Source organism: Fringilla coelebs (assembly GCF_963513975.1).
Source record: "Fringilla coelebs genome assembly, chromosome: 10".
NCBI lineage: Eukaryota > Metazoa > Chordata > Aves > Passeriformes > Fringillidae > Fringilla > Fringilla coelebs.
In genome coordinates, this window is record NC_140036.1 from 25,361,224 (window position 1) to 25,377,669 (window position 16,446).

General features: G+C 49.0%; 2 protein-coding genes across 3 annotated transcripts; one reads left to right on the forward strand and one right to left on the reverse strand.

Moving 5' to 3' along the window:
* Positions 1–3,642: 3,642 nt before the first annotated feature.
* On the reverse strand, positions 3,643–10,738 carry LOC311157551 (uncharacterized protein; the record flags this gene model as incomplete). The annotated part of the gene is made up of 3 exons (XM_084212288.1): positions 3,643–5,793; positions 9,030–9,220; positions 10,278–10,738. The coding sequence occupies 3 exons, from the start codon at positions 10,736–10,738 to the stop codon at positions 5,600–5,602; spliced, it is 846 nt and encodes a 281-aa protein (XP_084068414.1). The 3' UTR covers positions 3,643–5,599.
* Positions 10,618–15,836, forward strand: PFN2 (profilin 2). Of its 2 annotated transcripts, none has more exons than XM_084212135.1 (3): positions 10,618–10,868; positions 11,812–12,004; positions 13,817–15,836. In XM_084212135.1, the coding sequence occupies exons 1-3, from the start codon at positions 10,737–10,739 to the stop codon at positions 13,912–13,914; spliced, it is 423 nt and encodes a 140-aa protein (XP_084068261.1). In that variant the 5' UTR covers positions 10,618–10,736; the 3' UTR covers positions 13,915–15,836. The 2 variants fall into 2 exon arrangements, with proteins under 2 accessions (XP_084068261.1, XP_084068262.1); XM_084212136.1 differs by having other exon boundaries at positions 14,131–15,836.
* The last annotated feature ends 610 nt before the right edge of the window (positions 15,837–16,446 follow it).

Below are 16,446 nucleotides of genomic sequence, written 5' to 3' on the forward strand. Positions count from 1 at the left end.
TGTTGCAGTAACTCTCCTGTCACTAATTTTAATACTGTACCAAAATATGCTACTGTAAATTAACTAGTACATTATGGAGTGCCATAAATAATTAAAACTAAAATTATAACTGGCAAAATGAATGAAGCAAGGACATTTTGTAACCCAGTGTTCTTCCTACTCGACTTCATAATTTTCTAATTTGAGTTAAACACTAAATCTGATTCTGTCTGAGCACAAAAAGGAATTTGTTCATATAATTTACTAATTTGGAAAATAGCTTGGTTGGAAAGAAATTGAAACCTGTTAAAACCTTCACATTCTCTGACAGAACATCAGTCTGCATGCCACACAGCACAAACTGCTCTTTGGTCATCGTTCTTGGTCCCGAGGTGAAGCCAAAGGAAGCACAGCAAGCGAGAACACCCAGGACAGAACTCTGCTGCCAACCGTGGGACATCCAGCCTAAGGAGGAACCCATCCCACCTGGTCTCAGAGGATGCAGGGAAGAGGTGGGCTTCTCCAGCCCCCCATCTGACACAAGGGGAGTGAGCAGGACCTCTCAGTGCTCCACGAGCCACAGCAACAGCTGCTGTACAGCTCCATGGGCAAGGATGACTGCTGGGTGCAGGGCAGAGGCAGGAGAAACAGGCTCTGCTTTGGCACATGAAGTTAGACCACTTCAGCTTTTGACATCTAGAGGTGAGAACAGACAGGTGAACAGCACACGAGTGACACCGCTGTATCTTTTACAGGGATTTTTTTTTAATTTTCATTCTTTGCTTTCACTGAAAGAACAGCTCTGCTTTTTAAGACAGAAATAAAAGAGGCTGACAGACAATGTCTGCTGCTTCACTCTCTTCGGGTGGATTCCATATTCTGCTCCTTCATGCCTCTCACCTTCCTGCCCTGTCTTCTCTGAAGTACCATGGAACCTTCCACCTACCCACCCATATTTTTTTTATTTTTAATTTGTTGGTGTTTATTTACTGGACAAAAAACTGCATCAATTAATCTGTTTGTGCTGCCTGAGCTCACCCTGACTTTCACAGGAACAGAGCACTATGCCTACCAACACACCTTGCGTGGCACCCTGACCATGCAGCCCGTACCCCTCCAGAGCAGTGGGAAGAGTGCTGAGGGGTGGTGGCCCCAGGATGAACTCTCAGGGAGAAAAATCCCTATGGAGTTTGAGCTCTGACCTTGTTTCTGTAGCCTCCAAGGGGGTTCCTGCATCTCTGGAGCCCACCATGGCACAGAAGGATCCTCAGTGGCAGCGGCCTGGGCAGGTCCATGGGCAGCCCTGGGCTGCTGGCTGGCTGGGGGGCTGCACCCATTGCCCCACCAGAGGGAAAGGGAGAAGGGAAAAGCTTCATCTCTCTGCGTAAGCCTGACTTGTGTTGTCACCCTGCAGCAGATGGGACTCTGTGGAGAGAACGATCTCCCTGCTCCACAGGGGAAGGCAGTTCCCCTGGCACAGCAGAGGCGGGCACAGCACTGAGAACATCCCAGGGAAGAAGCTTATTTAGAACTGCCCTCTGAGAGTGGTAAAAAGGATTCTCCACCCATCTGTCCTGCCCACCCTGGCTATGGCAGCCTCCCCAGGAGGTCGAGCAGGGGACACACAGCCTGTTCCTGGTACAGACAGCCCACAGGCCACCCCACAGAGTCTGGGGACCATGTGAGGAGCTTCGTCAGGCACCGGGAGATGCTGCAGGGAACGGGATGCTCCTGCAGGGATGCACATCCCCAGGAGATCTTGAGTTCTGGACAAAGCTGTGTAGGTGAAATTGTAATACCATTCTGCCGTGGACAAGGACACCCGGGGGTTGTGCTGGGTATAAGCAAGGACAGATTCTAGTTCTCAGTTTTTTTATAATTATGATGGATTAATCCTGTTCTTGCTAATCTGCCAGGACAGAACAGCTGACATAAGACTCCTCCAAGCTGCAACGGGTGTCCTCAGCTGCAGGAGCCAGCAGTTGTTAAGCACACAGTTAACTCCCACAGACCAACTATTTCCTGCCTTTTTTTAATAACCATTTCTTTAGGCAAGCGTCTCCTGGTATTTTAAAAATTCATTTTAATCAATTTAAAATTAATAACAAACCAGCAAAATCCTTAGGGCCTGAAAGCTCCAATCTCTGCCACTCTGGAAGTGATGAGTCAGCTCCAGTGCAGCAGCCATGGAGCAGCTGAGGGCTGCCCATGAGAGCTGAATTAGGTCACTTGGTTTGCTGTTCATGGAAGCGTGGCTGTCCCTGTCGTTCTGAGGAGCTGCTGCACTCCAAGGGCACCGCCACAGCTCTGTCCCGTGTACTCACCAGGTGGGGAGCACCAGCACGGAGCCTCTTCAAGAGGAGGGAAAGGACAGGGCTGCAGGACACAGCACACACAGAGCCCTGTCCTCTCCCTGGGCTCTGTATGGTGTCTCCTCACCTTCTGCCCTGGTCACCAAGCCATGCTCTGGGCTAGGAACAGGAACCAGCAGGGCACAGAGCCAGACTTCTGGCCCCAGCCTCTTCCCAAAGCACGGCTGCCCCCAGGCCCAGCAGCAGCCTCTTCCCAAGGAAGCACATCCCTGGGTACTGGAGCAGACCTGCTGTGCTCCCCCACTCATCCCCTGTGTCTAACAGCAACACCATGGCCCAACAGCAGGTCCTGCGGCAGCTCCCTGCAAATACCGGGTTGGAAGGTACCCACAGCGCAAGATTTCCATGCCAGTCATTCTGGAACTAGCTCAAACACAGGTGTTTATGACCTGGGAAGACAAAGAGAACAGCCATCAGAGGCTGCAGGACCAGATTCACTCGAGTCCAATTCCTGCCCTGGCAAATGTCCTCTTCCTCACAACAGCCTTCAGAAGGGTCTGGTCACTTCAGGGACTTGGAGCTCCAGCATTCCTGTTTGCCAGCTGCCTGAACTCCCAAGTGCCCATGTTCTGCAACTACAGTCTCCAGAGATGCAGAAAAAGATCTTCTGAACAGCCTGGGAAGCACACCTGTCCTGTTGCTGCAGGGCAGTCCAGTGCCCATGTCCTGCTTAAGCCTCTCGTATTCAAGGAGTGGTTTTGTCCCTGACAGAGGGGCACAACATGACAAAATGACTGCCTGCTCACCTACTAATATTCAGCTGTAATAGAGATGAAAGATTTTGGCTCACATCCTCATTTGTTCACTGAAGAGAAATCAAAATGAACCAAAATGGTTGAACATTTTGTAAATTACTAAATATTGAAGCTCCACTTCTCTGGAAGGCTACAGAGTGACAGACGTAGTTCGATGGCAAATGACAGAATAGCTCTTTAAAGTTTAGGTGTGAGACTTCAAAAGACCTTCCTCTACTGTCTGAGACCAAGCATAACAGGCATCCCTGAGGCAAATAACAGATTTATTAAAAAAACCAAAAAAAACAAGCAAAGCTTTCTTTAAGAGAACACAATGACAATTTCTGTGCAATCTCTGCAGGATACCCCAGGTACCCCACAAATGCTCCCTGCCCTCCTGAGGCCTTCTGAGCACCCCTCCTGTCCCTATCCTCCTGCTGGTTGGCACAAAGCTTCTGAAGAAGACTGAAATTCGAAGTCAGATTTTGTAGTGAAGCAACAAAACAATATTTCAGTGCTTTAATGACAAAATCTGTTATGAGTGTCACCATTTTGGTTCCCAACTTCAGTTTCTTTTATGACGACGTCAGTTCTTGGACAAAAGTTTTGAGTAAACCAGTCTCTTGCTGATAAGATCACAGGCACCCAAGAACAAAACTAAATCTACTTCCAGTTACTTCTGTGGAAGGAAAAGGTAGTCTGAATTTCTGCTACGTGTGTGTGGCCTGTAAGACATGGTGCTTGCTAAATGAAAAGTATGAACATTACATTTTCAATGCTCATTTTTGTTTGTTTTTACTTCTTCAATATTTTCAAAGGTAACACACAGAGGAAAAATGAAGCGACTTAAAACAGATGATTCTGAAATGTTAGCTTTGATAGCACAAAGTGGAAATACAAATATATTCTTGCATGAGCAGACATGACAGCAGACAGAAAAGGTGGTCATCCCCACCACATCCTGAAATATAACCAGGTACTTTGTTCAGAAAAGGTATTACCCTTATTCAGCACAGCCCAGGCATTACCTTAATGCAGTGCAGTCCCAGTATACTTAACTTATAGCAACTTCCACCCGTAACCTGAGAGTACATTAAAGGGTGCTAACGATTATAATGTATGCACTAGAACAAGCAGATTCTTGTTTTAATTTTCATTTAGATTAAATTTAAATTATGATTTACACCACTCTCCTAAAAACACAGAAAGAGGTGCTGTAAGTGTAGCAGCAGGCACACATATCTTCATGTACTCTTCTCTTTTTCTTGTCGTTGTACTTAACAGATTTCCAAGTGCAAGTAGATTGAAGCTCCATCTAGTGCCAGGGGCCGGGAAGTTACTGGGAGATTTTCATTCCAAAACCCTTCTCAGAGAACGACCGAGGAGCAGTGGCCAGCCTGGCACCCCAGAGCTGTCACACGCTGGTGGGAACACTGCGGGATTGCTCTTGGGGTGTATAAAGGCTTCATTTAAAAGCTGCAGTAGCTTGGGCCAGGCAGAGGGCATGACACTGCACCTGAAACATGAGCCCACCACGGTGAGAGGGTCCCTGCTCCATCACCAACACGTTCTACGTGGCTCCCCTCTTTGGATCCAGGGAACCAGGATGCTGCTGGTGCATCCCGATTCACCCTGCTAACCCCTATCCAAAACCAGGCCGTCAATGGTTCTGAAATGCCCTTGCTGTTTAATACATGGCTTGAGCACTTGTTGGCAAGTCACCATCTCCTCCACAAACACCTACTAATGGTAGCACAGAAAATGGGTGTATATTACTAACACACAAAATAGTCTAGCTGGTGCTAATGTTCCCTTCCTCTCTTTTTCTGTGTTTTTTTCCAATGGCAAGTGCTAGAACTGCACCTGTTTCTAGCCATGCTGCATGTCCCAACTCCTGTAAGCACACATTATTCTTACCCAAAACAAGGAGGAGGTTTGTGTTGCAGAGGACAGCTGTTCAGATGGTTCAGTCAAAGCAGTAACGTTGGAAGTTTTTTTACATGTGGAAGTAATGTTTCTTCATTTAAGAAAAGAGGTTTTCATTGTGCATTTTCTATTTGACTTTCAAAGAAGACTGTAACGGAAGGAATCCTTTCACTGTCCTAAATGCAACCCACCTGAGTCACGAGGCTTTAAAAAGCAATATGCCAACTGGGTACAGAGTACAGACAAACTGTATTAGATGCATCTGTCCCACATTTGTCTTCACATAGCCCGAGCCCAGACTGGGAAGGGCACCACTCAAAGCAGGCGGGACCAGACCGCGCGGGCGAGCGGCTGCAGGCGCGCCAGCCCCGACTGAGGACGCGCTGCCAGCACCACTGATGCATGGGGGTGGCAGCAGCACAGACAGGTGAGGATGGAGAGCTGCACAGCTGATGACTGGACTCTTCTTCTTCTTCATAGTAGCACCACCATGACTCTGCTCGCAGTGTGTAAAGGCTGGCTGCAAAAACTCATCTGTCTGCTCCAGAACAGCTCCCTGCCTGAGATCCCACGTTCCTCCACAGGCACTCACTGTGTGGTCACAGCAGTGATGCTGGGGGACTGCCCACCCATGGCGTGGGGGTACAGCAAAATCAGGACCCCCTGAAGCACGCCCAGGTCTCTGGGGATGCCCCCCGAGTGCAGCACTGCAGGAGCTGCCCCAGTGACGGCCGTGACTCTGTGCCTCAAGCCCGCCGCACGCTCCACAGTGAACAGTTCAGCTGAGAGACAGAATGATTTGTTGTCTTATGAGAGGTATTTTGAAAGAAGATAAAACCTTCTAAATGAAACTGCATCATTCTTAGGCTATTTTCCCCTTTCTTCATTTCTATTTTTCCCCATTCCTCCCATTTTTATAATCTTAATGTTTCCTTTCACTTGTACCAGAGTGGCTGCTCTACAGTTGCACAGTATTAGCCTTTCAGATTGAATACACCTTTTCTAAGATTACACAGACAACTTTGAGCAGAAAAATTTTCATATACTTTGTTCCTCCAAATTGTGATATTTTTTTGAGTGGATGCAGATGAGAGAAAAGCATCTCACCTATGGCAGAAATAATTCTCTCCATGATGAAACTAAGTAGTACTTCAACTACCAAAAATTCACACCAAAATATTCTAAATATTAAATATACACTGACTCTTCTTTTATGAGCTAACATCAGGCAAGTTGACTGCTGCTTATAGCTAGGATCAAGTTTTTTGTGGCCAAAAAAAAAATTTGGTATAAGGTTAGACTGTTATCATTTTGCTGGGAAAATATAGCTTTTTAGACTTCAGAATTATTATTAAATGCTTTTGAAGACAGTTAATGTTTTAGGTAAAAATTGTGTATCACAGAAAAATTTATGTGTCTGTGATTAAAAAATCCATTGGATTTTTAACAAGTAACAAGCATTTACAGCAAAATCATTAGTGATCAGAGGTAGAAACAGCACACAGACAAACACATTTACAGATCTTACAAGGGAAAGCAAGTAGAATGAAGAAAATAACACCCTGAACAAAGCTCCAGAGCTCCCCAGCTGCATCATGTGGGTGACTGAACGTGCAGCAGAAAGTGGTGCAGAAACAATCACCTACAGTAACTGTGAGCTAGAAAAACAGAACCGTCTGTCAGGCTGTCACCAAGACACAGGCAGGACAAAGCTGCTGCCTGGGATGGTGTCCAGGGAACAGGGTCCCCATGCCCCTGCCACACACCACAGCGCAGCACAACAGTCTGAACTGGCTTTTCTTCTTAGTGCATGCTAGCACAGTGAAAATATGCAGACCAGCTATGAAAATGATAAATTTGTTCTACCAGTCAACTGTGACAGAGGAAAAGCGAAGCAGATGAAGCCTGTGAAAAGTTAAATGTTCTTTTTCATCTCCCATCACTTCTTGTTGTGGTCAGTGATGCATGCACAGGGGTCACAGGTTCAGACTTTACACCACAGTAAGATTGTTAACTGTCCCTGTTAAACCACACTGCACAAATATCCATTAAAAAATGACTGTGTCAAGAGCCTGTGCTTGCTGTGCTTCATTTTCCACTTTTCTGATTTCTTTCCCTCTAACTTTGTGCTTCTCCAACCCTCTCATTGCATTTCCTAGCCTCAGTTTTGGCTTTTAAGATTAATTTCCCCACAGCCTTTCACCCACTGCAACAGCCAGAGGCATGTGATGAGTCACCACAAGTTTGGGCAAAAAAACCTAAAGACCTTAGATTGAGTATGATTCCACCTTCCCAGCACTGTGTCAACCTATCTACAAACTTAATGAATTTCACAGTTTCATACCCTTTATTTCATAACTGAACAGTTAGCAGTCACCTGTTTGGGTTCTGTTTGCTTGACTTTAGGCAAAACAAAATACTGCAGGATCTAAGCACACTGAGGAGTCTGCTTGGTAACTGTGAGGCATAGAGAGCTGTGTCATAATTCTGTACTTGTTACTCCTATAGGGACTCATCAAAGACACCATTATGAACCAGAGACTACCTCTCCAAGTAAAAATTTACATACAATGAACTTTAATTTCTAGGAATAAGGTTTCTTTTCTGTTGGCCATCAGCAAGATAAAAAATTCACCTTAAAAATCCTAAAGCTGAGCAAAGTTCCATGACTTTAGACATCTTTTTTACTGCTTTGGCTGGTCTGTAAATTGCATCCCCAAAGAACTGTCCTTCCTCCTATTTTAAGTACTTCTGGAAGCCACTGAAACAGAAGCAATGCTCTTATATGACATAGCCATATCCCTACTCCTGCATCTGATTTTCAGAGTTACATTGTGGGTTTGTTATGTTTGAACTTGATGGTTAAATAAAGAATAAGCAAGGGAACCCCCTCAGAACTGCTTACATAGCACACAACCAAATGAGGCACCTAAGAGGGAAATTAAAATTAAAGAATCATGATTTTCAGAAACATGACTAGTGACTGCTGAATCTGCAAATGATACAAGCTACCTGGTAGCTTTGAAACATTAAATAATAGCAACCCAATTTAGACTTCACTTTCTAAATATATTACTAGAGTTAGTTCACAAATAACATGACTAGAAGCTGAGCTACCAAGCAGGTGTGAAATCCTCTACTCTGATCCAACCATTTATGTTAAGGAGATCCCAGACTTCCATGCAGGTATTTCCCATTTAAATCATTCAGAGCAGATGTGTGTATTCCCTGTATGGCCAACACAATCCACACACCAGAACAGCCCTCCACCACTGATCACCTGGTGTGTGCAGCTATTACAAAAGGTAATATTCCCTGTGAGGCAGGAGCAATAACAGCTGGCCCTCTGCGCTCTGACGCACAGCTGAAACACCTGGATCACCACACATCAGCCTGGCCTGGCTCTGCCTGGGGGAGAGCAGCAGCTCAGCTCAGGGCTGGCAGCGACCACACAGAGGGGTCTCTGTGTGCTGGCAGACACGACTGGGTGCTGGGCTGTGACGGTTCAGGAGGGCACAGGTGGGCACAAGGGATGGCAAACGTGTTGGAGGGTGAGATCCCTTCAGGCAAGAGGGGCACAGCCTTTGGCCAAAGACCTGGAAACCCACAGGTTCTTGTGTGAGACACCTGCATGCTTGTACCAAGCAGCCTGCTGTCCAAGAGAAGCCCACCTCTTATTAATCAAAGGATAATGATGATTAATAAAAGGATAATCATAGCAAATAAGCAGCTCCAAAGTCCTCAAGGCCTGCCCCTGGATCATGAGATGTCTGTCTCTATATCCATGAAATCAACTTATCAAAGTAACACAATTATCCTTATTGCAATTTGAAGACAAGCAACAAAAAATCAAACATATTTTGGTTGAACTCTAAAACTAATGGGCTTATCAGCTCCTCATTCATTTCAGATGGATGCATTTCATTTTGTGCCAGTAAGAATGTTTAACTGGGACCTCCTACAGACCAGGAATAAACAGAGAAGTGACCCTCAATCACAGCTTCAGACAGAAGAGAACCTTTTCTCCTTCCCATGGAAGGAATCTCTGGAGACAGGATGATGAAGGCAAGCCAAACTTCACAAAAAGCTTTAGCTATTTTAAAAGCAAAAAGCAACTTTAAAGACTGTAACCCATTGGTAGATACAGTGACATGAGAATATTTCTGGGATACATGGATGATGCTGTCCAAATTCAGAGGGGAAAAGGCACTGTGAAAACAAAATAGAGAAAAAAAACCCTTATGGAGTTAAGGTAAAAGATACAAATGAGCTTTTTTCCAAGTACAAAGTAATCCAAGCAATTAGTACTAAACAACACTCAATCCAATGACAATGGTACAAGGTTGTTAAAGGACTATGAAACCCTGAAGTGTGCTGTAGGGGTATCCATTTTAAATACCTGGGGACTTAAGGTAAAGAAGGGTAAAGGGAAATATAAAGGAAAGGTCAGAAAAAGGCAGATTCATTTGCTGTATACTATTCCTTGGCATATTCAGGTATGAAATCTAATTTCTTGAATTATAGCCACAAAGCTACTGACATAGACAGCCAGGCCACATCCCACCAGTCTGCACTGCCCCAAGAATCACAACCGTTATCCAATAAAGCAAACCTGCCCTGCTCAAAAGCAAGATGATCCCCCCACCAATTTCAATGTTACGAAAAACAGAACAATTGCCTCGAAACACACCCTTAAGGTGCTGGTGAACACTCCTGCAACCCAGGACAGCCTTGCAGCAGCCAAGCCATCCTGCCCAGGGCCCAGTATCAGTGCACCAAACCAATGGCACCAGCCTCGGATGTTGTAAAGGAATGTGGAACTAAATTATTGCAATAGAGGCTTGGTGGAACCTGGAACAATAGACCCCAAAATCGCCAGTTACAACCCCTTGTAGAAAAAAAAACGTAGCAGCTGCTGGTGTGTGAGACAGGGACGCGCCCGTGAGGTTCGGGAGGATGAAGGGCGCGGGCGAGGCAGGCAGGGGCTCGACCCCTCTCCGAGGGGCGCGAAGGCAGACCTGAGATGAGAGAAACAGGACAAGTGCAGCGACTGCCAGGGGCCGTGACAGCACAGCGGGGCACGGGAAGGACGGGCCGCCGGACCCTCTGTGCACGGGACCGGGCACCGCTCTGCCCCGCACCGCGACCCCTCTGGGCTCCCCGGCACCGCCCGCCGGGCCGGCGGCGCAGCGCCTCTCCCTGAGCCCCGGGGGCCGCGGCCGCCGAGCCCCGGGCCGGGCTGGAAGGCGCCGCCGCCGGTACTCACCGATCCCAGCCGCTCCCGGCCTCCGGTGGGGGCATCGGGGCGGCCGCACGGATCTCCGGCCCCGCCGCGCCTCTGGCCCGCGCGGTCCCGCACCGCCCGCTCCGCAGTTCCACCGGGCCGAGCCGGGCCGAGCCGGCCCCCCAGCAGTGCCGGGACTGGCCGCACCGATCCCCAGTGGCCGAGCGGCCCCGGGCCCGGGCACGGAACACCGGGCATCGGTCCCCGCGCCGGCCGCAGCCCCGCCCCGGCCCCCGGCCCCGCTCCCCCCGGCCGCGGGGGCGGTGCCGGCCGCGCCCCTCCTCCCTCCGCCCCCGGCGCGGCAGCGCAGGGCTGGGCTGGGCCGCGCCGCCGCCGCCGCAGCGCTCGGTCCGCTCCGCCGCCGCACCGCCGGGACCGTCGCCCGCCCCGCGCCCCCGGCCCGCCCGCTGCCCGCTCGCCCTCGCCCGCCGCCCCGCGATCATGGCCGGCTGGCAGAGCTACGTGGACAACCTGATGTGCGATGGCTGCTGCCAGGAGGCCGCCATTGTGGGCTACTGCGACGCCAAGTACGTCTGGGCAGCCACGGCCGGCGGCATCTTCCAGAGCATCACGGTGAGCGGGGCCGGCGGGAGCGGGGCCCACGGGCCGCGGCCGGGGGACGGGGGCACCTTGCGGGCGGGGGGCGCGGGCCCGGCCGTCCGCGCCGCCTTTTTGTGCGCGTCGGGAGCGGCGCGGGGCCGGTCCCGCGGGCGGGGGCGGCGGCCGGCCCGGGGCGGGAGGTGCGGGCGGCGGGCCCGGTGCGGGGCGGGCGGCGGAGGAAGGCGGCTCGAACGCCGCCGCGCCGCCGGCTCCATGTTTTCTCCGCCAAGATGGCGCTCTGCCATTGATGCTCCCCCGCCCTGCCCGCCCGCGCCCCCGGCCCGCCCGGCTCCGCGGCCCCGCCGCCCGAAGAGAAGGGCCGTGCGCGGCCGCTGGCGCGGCTCCCCGGCCCGACGCGGCCCCGCCCCGGGCGCGGCGGGCCCGGTCCCGGCCGAGGCGGAGCGGGGCCGCCTGGGCCGCGGTCGGGGGGCCGGGCCCGCCGTGACGCTGCACTTTGCGGCCGCCGCGGTGCGGCCGGGCCCGCGCCGCGCCCCCGGGCTCCGGGCCCTGGGCCCTTCCCGAGGGGCAGGCGGAGGGGCCGCGGCGGCGGGAGCAGCCCGGGCCCCGCGGGCGGGCCGGAGCCGGGCTGATGCCGCGGGTGCGGGCAGGCCCCGGGCTGATCTCCCGGGACAGGTGCGGACAGAGTCCGCGCCAGCCCGGGGTCAGGCTCCGGCAGACGCCCTGTGCCGTTTAACGGGCTCGGGCCCGGAATCGCCGAGGCAGAGGCTCCCCCGCGCGCAGCGACCGCGGAGCAGCGCAGACTGCGCCTAACAAAGCCCTGTGTTCTGGAGCACTTCCTGCGGTTAGTGAGGGGAAATCACGGCCTCGGCCTCTCCACACGAGACAGGACCGGTTCTAAATAGAAATTACAGCAATATACCCTTCCGTGCTAACTCTGAACTCTTTCCTTTGACAGCCAGGAGAAATAGATATGATTGTAGGAAAAGACCGAGAGGGTTTCTTCACCAATGGTCTGACCCTTGGTGCAAAGAAGTGCTCTGTGATCAGAGATAGCCTGTATGTCGATGGTGACTGCACAATGGACATCAGGACAAAGAGTCAAGGTGGTGAGCCGACATATAATGTTGCTGTAGGCAGAGCTGGACGAGGTAAGCGCCCTTTTCTCTACCTTCAGATAGCTGAATTAGGAATGTGACATCCAGCTATTAGGAGAACCAAACTCCTGTACTTAACGGCTGATTTTGGGAAGTGATGCAAGAGAGTGGATGGCAGCGCTCTAGCTGAGTTCTGACTGAGAATTACACTCATCCCCATTCCCACCTGCATCCCAGCCCAGCACCAGGCTGTGCAGTAGTAGTTAACAGGTCTGTGACAAGCAGGGAAAAGCAGGCTGCAGCTCCAAGCAGGCTTAGCTAGTATTCCATCACTTCATACCTGAAGCTCAGTATGGGTCTCTTAATGACAGGCAATGACTGCAAGCTTTCCTCATTGTAAATTGCTTGATGGAAAGTTTATTCTGCAAAGATGTGAATCTCATGTGTGAGCTGCTCCTACTTAAAAAGTTCTACATTAACTCTTCTTGCACTTCCTATTGAGCCTGCTAAGGTCTGTCCAGGCAGAAAAAGCCTGTCCAGTTAGGTACCACTGAGAAATGTGCTACATTCTCAGACACCTGCTCCTTGTGCTCTTCGTTTAACTTCCAGTAAAATCTATTATGGGGCAGGCACTCATCTGGGATATGAAATACTGTCTGGGAGTAGTGTGCCTTATGTTGGGAACACCTGGGCTAGCATTTTTGGGCTGGCTGTGGAACAGGTTCATGAGTGACAAGACTTTTGCTAATAGGTGTAAAACCAAAGGCAGAGCAGATGTCTGTAGGCTAAAGCCCAGGGCAGGCATGCAGGAAGAGGGTTTGCAGCACTGATGTGAAAGAAGCAGAGTTCTGACTTGTGAAATGACAGCGAGAACTGTCTTAAGCTTTTATGAGCAAATTGCTATGGAGATAGAATCATACAGTCATTAAGGCTGGAAAAGCCCTCCAAGATCATAGAGTCCAACTCTTCTCTCAGTGCTGCCAGGGCCACCACTGACCCATGTCCTCAAGTGCCACAACCACATTGCTTTTAAATCCCTCCGGGGGTGGGGACTCAACCACTGCCCAGGGTAGCTGTGGCAGGGCTAGACAACCCTTTTGGTGAAGAAGTTTTCTTAATCCAAACCTTCCATGGCACAACCTGAGGCCCCAGTGTATGATCATGTGTAGGTAGACTGGCTGCAGCATTCCCAGCTTGGTGAACCGTCCCTGGCCTGTGGCAGCCCAGTGCTCATTGTGTCCCCCTCCCTGTTGGGGGATATCTCCTGGCAGCTTACAGTGGCTGTTGCTGGTGAGCCTCCAGTGTTACTTCCACCAGATAATCTGGGACACCTTGCTGGAATTGGGGGAGTGGGGAGAGCCTCAGTATGACAATTGTCCCTGTGTTTTGTTTTATATAAAAAGTGTGGTTTATAGTTGTGTTCTTGCATGTAAAGTCTCAGCCCAACTCACCCTTTGGGTTTTTTACCAGCATCGGGGCAGTTACTGTGGTTGCAGATCATGGGAATTTTCTTTTGCCACTCTTCCAGTCACACTTGCACACGCACTGCACCCCTGCTCCTGCAGGTCTTTAAACTGCCCCCAGGATTTCCTTGCTGGGTGATGACTGATGGTGAGAGGCACTGTAATGCTTTTTTGATAGCTGGTGGCATTTTTCTTAGCAGTGAACTTTTAAAAAATCCCCGAGGATAACTTGTACTTTCTCCCAGCCCTTTCTACATCTGTGTTTTAACAAAACTGTTAAATTAGCTTAATACCCAAATACTAAATCTTGAATTGGAGGGTGTTTATTGCACTGCCTAAAACTTGCATTATTTCCATGTCTAACACACTCTTTTTAAAACTTTTTTTTTCTTTTCTCTTTCAGTCTTGGTCTTTGTAATGGGCAAAGAAGGGGTCCATGGAGGCGGATTGAATAAGAAGGCATACTCAATGGCAAAATACTTGAGAGACTCTGGGTTCTAGTTGTTAGGCAGACTGTTAAGTATTAGGGGAAGATTGCTATTAAACTTTCCTGGCGGTGAGCTTTAAACCTTACATTCTGGAAACTTTACTAGCAATGCAGGGTGATGGGGTATGAACCTGTGTCTCCTTTGTATCCCTTTGTTGGTGGGGAAAGGTGTTATTTTTTTTTTCCCTTTAATTCTTTTCATTTCTGTTTTGTTTCCTTGTGTACTCCAGCATTGGTTATAGTCATGGGAAAGGAAGGTGTCCATGGAGGGACACTCAACAAGAAAGCATATGAACTGGCTTTATACCTGAGGAGGTCTGATGTCTGAGCAGCCTCTCCCCATCCACCTAGCAGCTGTCTGCAGCACCACCTGCTTGTGCTCAGTGCTACCAGACCGTAGATGGTAGTTTGTGTTTTTTTTATTTACCCATTTCCTACTGTCATAACTCCAGTTCCCCCTTGTTCATCTCTGTAACTGCTGTAGGTAACCGAGCCCATCTGGCACCACCATGATGATATGCATGATAACTTGAAACTTGGGAGGGGAACATGCCAAGTGTAGGCTCTGCTTCGTCTTAGCAATTAGTATGATATTGACAGCTAAACCAACTGAGATACTAAACAAGGTGCCGATTGTACAATCTAATTTGATCAATGCCTCTTCAGCACTTTGAGCAAGTCACAGCTCACTAGTCTTCCTTTCACAGAGCACAGTTGGGAGGAAAAAAGTGTGTGCATATCTTCATTTCTGTCCCTCTCTTTGTTTCTGTTTTTTAAACCCATGTGTTTGCTTACACCCATTTTTATAGTGCCTGGTTTGTTTAACCAATTTGCCACTCAAAAGCTATTAATGTCACATTAGTTTTGTCATTGCACTTCACTGTAGGCTTAAGTCTCTTACTTTTTCTTGATGTTGTCTGAAGGTTGTACTGCTTAACAAGTGCAATCACAAAACTATGAAAGGGTACAGATGTACTTCCTCCCATGACCTTAAACCACCATCCTAAGGACTCCCCAGACATTCCATCATTACAATAGCTCAGGCACTTTTTTTTTTTGCCAGCTCCTGTTCTGTAGTTGACTTGTGCAAGGCTGCCACTGTGGCCATTAGCTAGCCTGGTATAACCAGCTGGAGTGTGTCTGGTTTCAGTTTCTCATAGGACCAATTTTAATTTGCAGCTTGGGGGTCGGGGGGTGGGGGGTGGTGTTTTTGTTTTTTAATATGAAACTGCAATGTCATTGTGGAAAACTGCCACCTTCAGCTACCCTGGGAGCTCTGACTGGCTTCAGTCTTTCTCTCAGATCACTCAGTGGTGCAGAGTTTGGCTGCTCTGAAGCCACTGTTTGGATGAAGGTCGGTAGTTTGTAAGCTAAACTGTCAAAATACCATTTCAAATTTAAAAATCTTCATCTGGCCTGTCACACCCTTGCTGCAGAAATGATGGAGTGAGCTGCCTTGTGCACGAGTCATCTGAAAATGTCTGTAACCAAACTCAGTTCAGGCACGGTTCTGACCTGTATGTCCATTGCAAGAACTGCAGAACTCTGTATACTAAAGAATAAATGGGAGATGGTAGTGGTTGGAATAACTGACTTGGCTGTCTTGTGATGAATTTTTTAATATGTATTCTGTGCCATACTATTGTTAAAAAAAAAAATGAACTGTTGCTATTGTGAGATGGATTTTAACTGACTCTGAGGGTTTCTTTTGACTGGCACTACCTTAGGGACATTCTAGTATTTGCTTCTATTGTTGGGCCTTGTGGATAATGTACAGATTTAAACAAATTCTTGTTGCTGATTTGTCCATTTCTTTCCCTGCACTTTGTTACATCTGGGATACAGTCTAACTCATCTGATTTAATATGCATTTCAAAAAATGCCATAACTATTAAAAACACCTTGTTTACAGACAGATGAAATAAATTTATTCCAACCAAACAAAATCAGACTGTTGGTAATTTTTCTGCCTCACACCTAGGAAATGCTCTGAGGCCCTTCCATGCATAGCTGGTCACACTAGCGGGAGGTCTAAGTGCAGTTTTAAGTTTGGCAGGACAGCAGTAGTAGTATAAGTAGTATGATATGATAATATGGTAAGTAGTGTGATAATATGACTTCAGTCAAAAGCCAGGCAGTCTTTGGGGCAGATCTTAAATTAGATGATTTCTCATCTCTTAATTCCACATTTATCCAGCTCTCTGGTGTGGGGCTCCCCTGCCCTCTGAATGCCCAGTACACTATTCCTAAAAAAGCTGAAGGCAACTTTGCATCAGACCTGGCAAAGGAGGCTGTGGTGGCCCAGGTCAGTACAGCCAGAGTGGGAACGTACTCCCCTCAGCCAGAGAAGGGGTGGATTAAAGGTCTCCATTACCTTAAAGGATTACACCCGTATTTGTTACTTCTGCTGCAAACTCCTACAAACACAGGCCCGAGGGGACAGCTGAACCCTCATGGGAGGTAAATCTGCCTTCTTGGGCCCTCAAACTAGTCAGGTGCTTCTGGACAGGACCTGAAAACACCTTTTTCTCCCCTCCTTCCCCCAC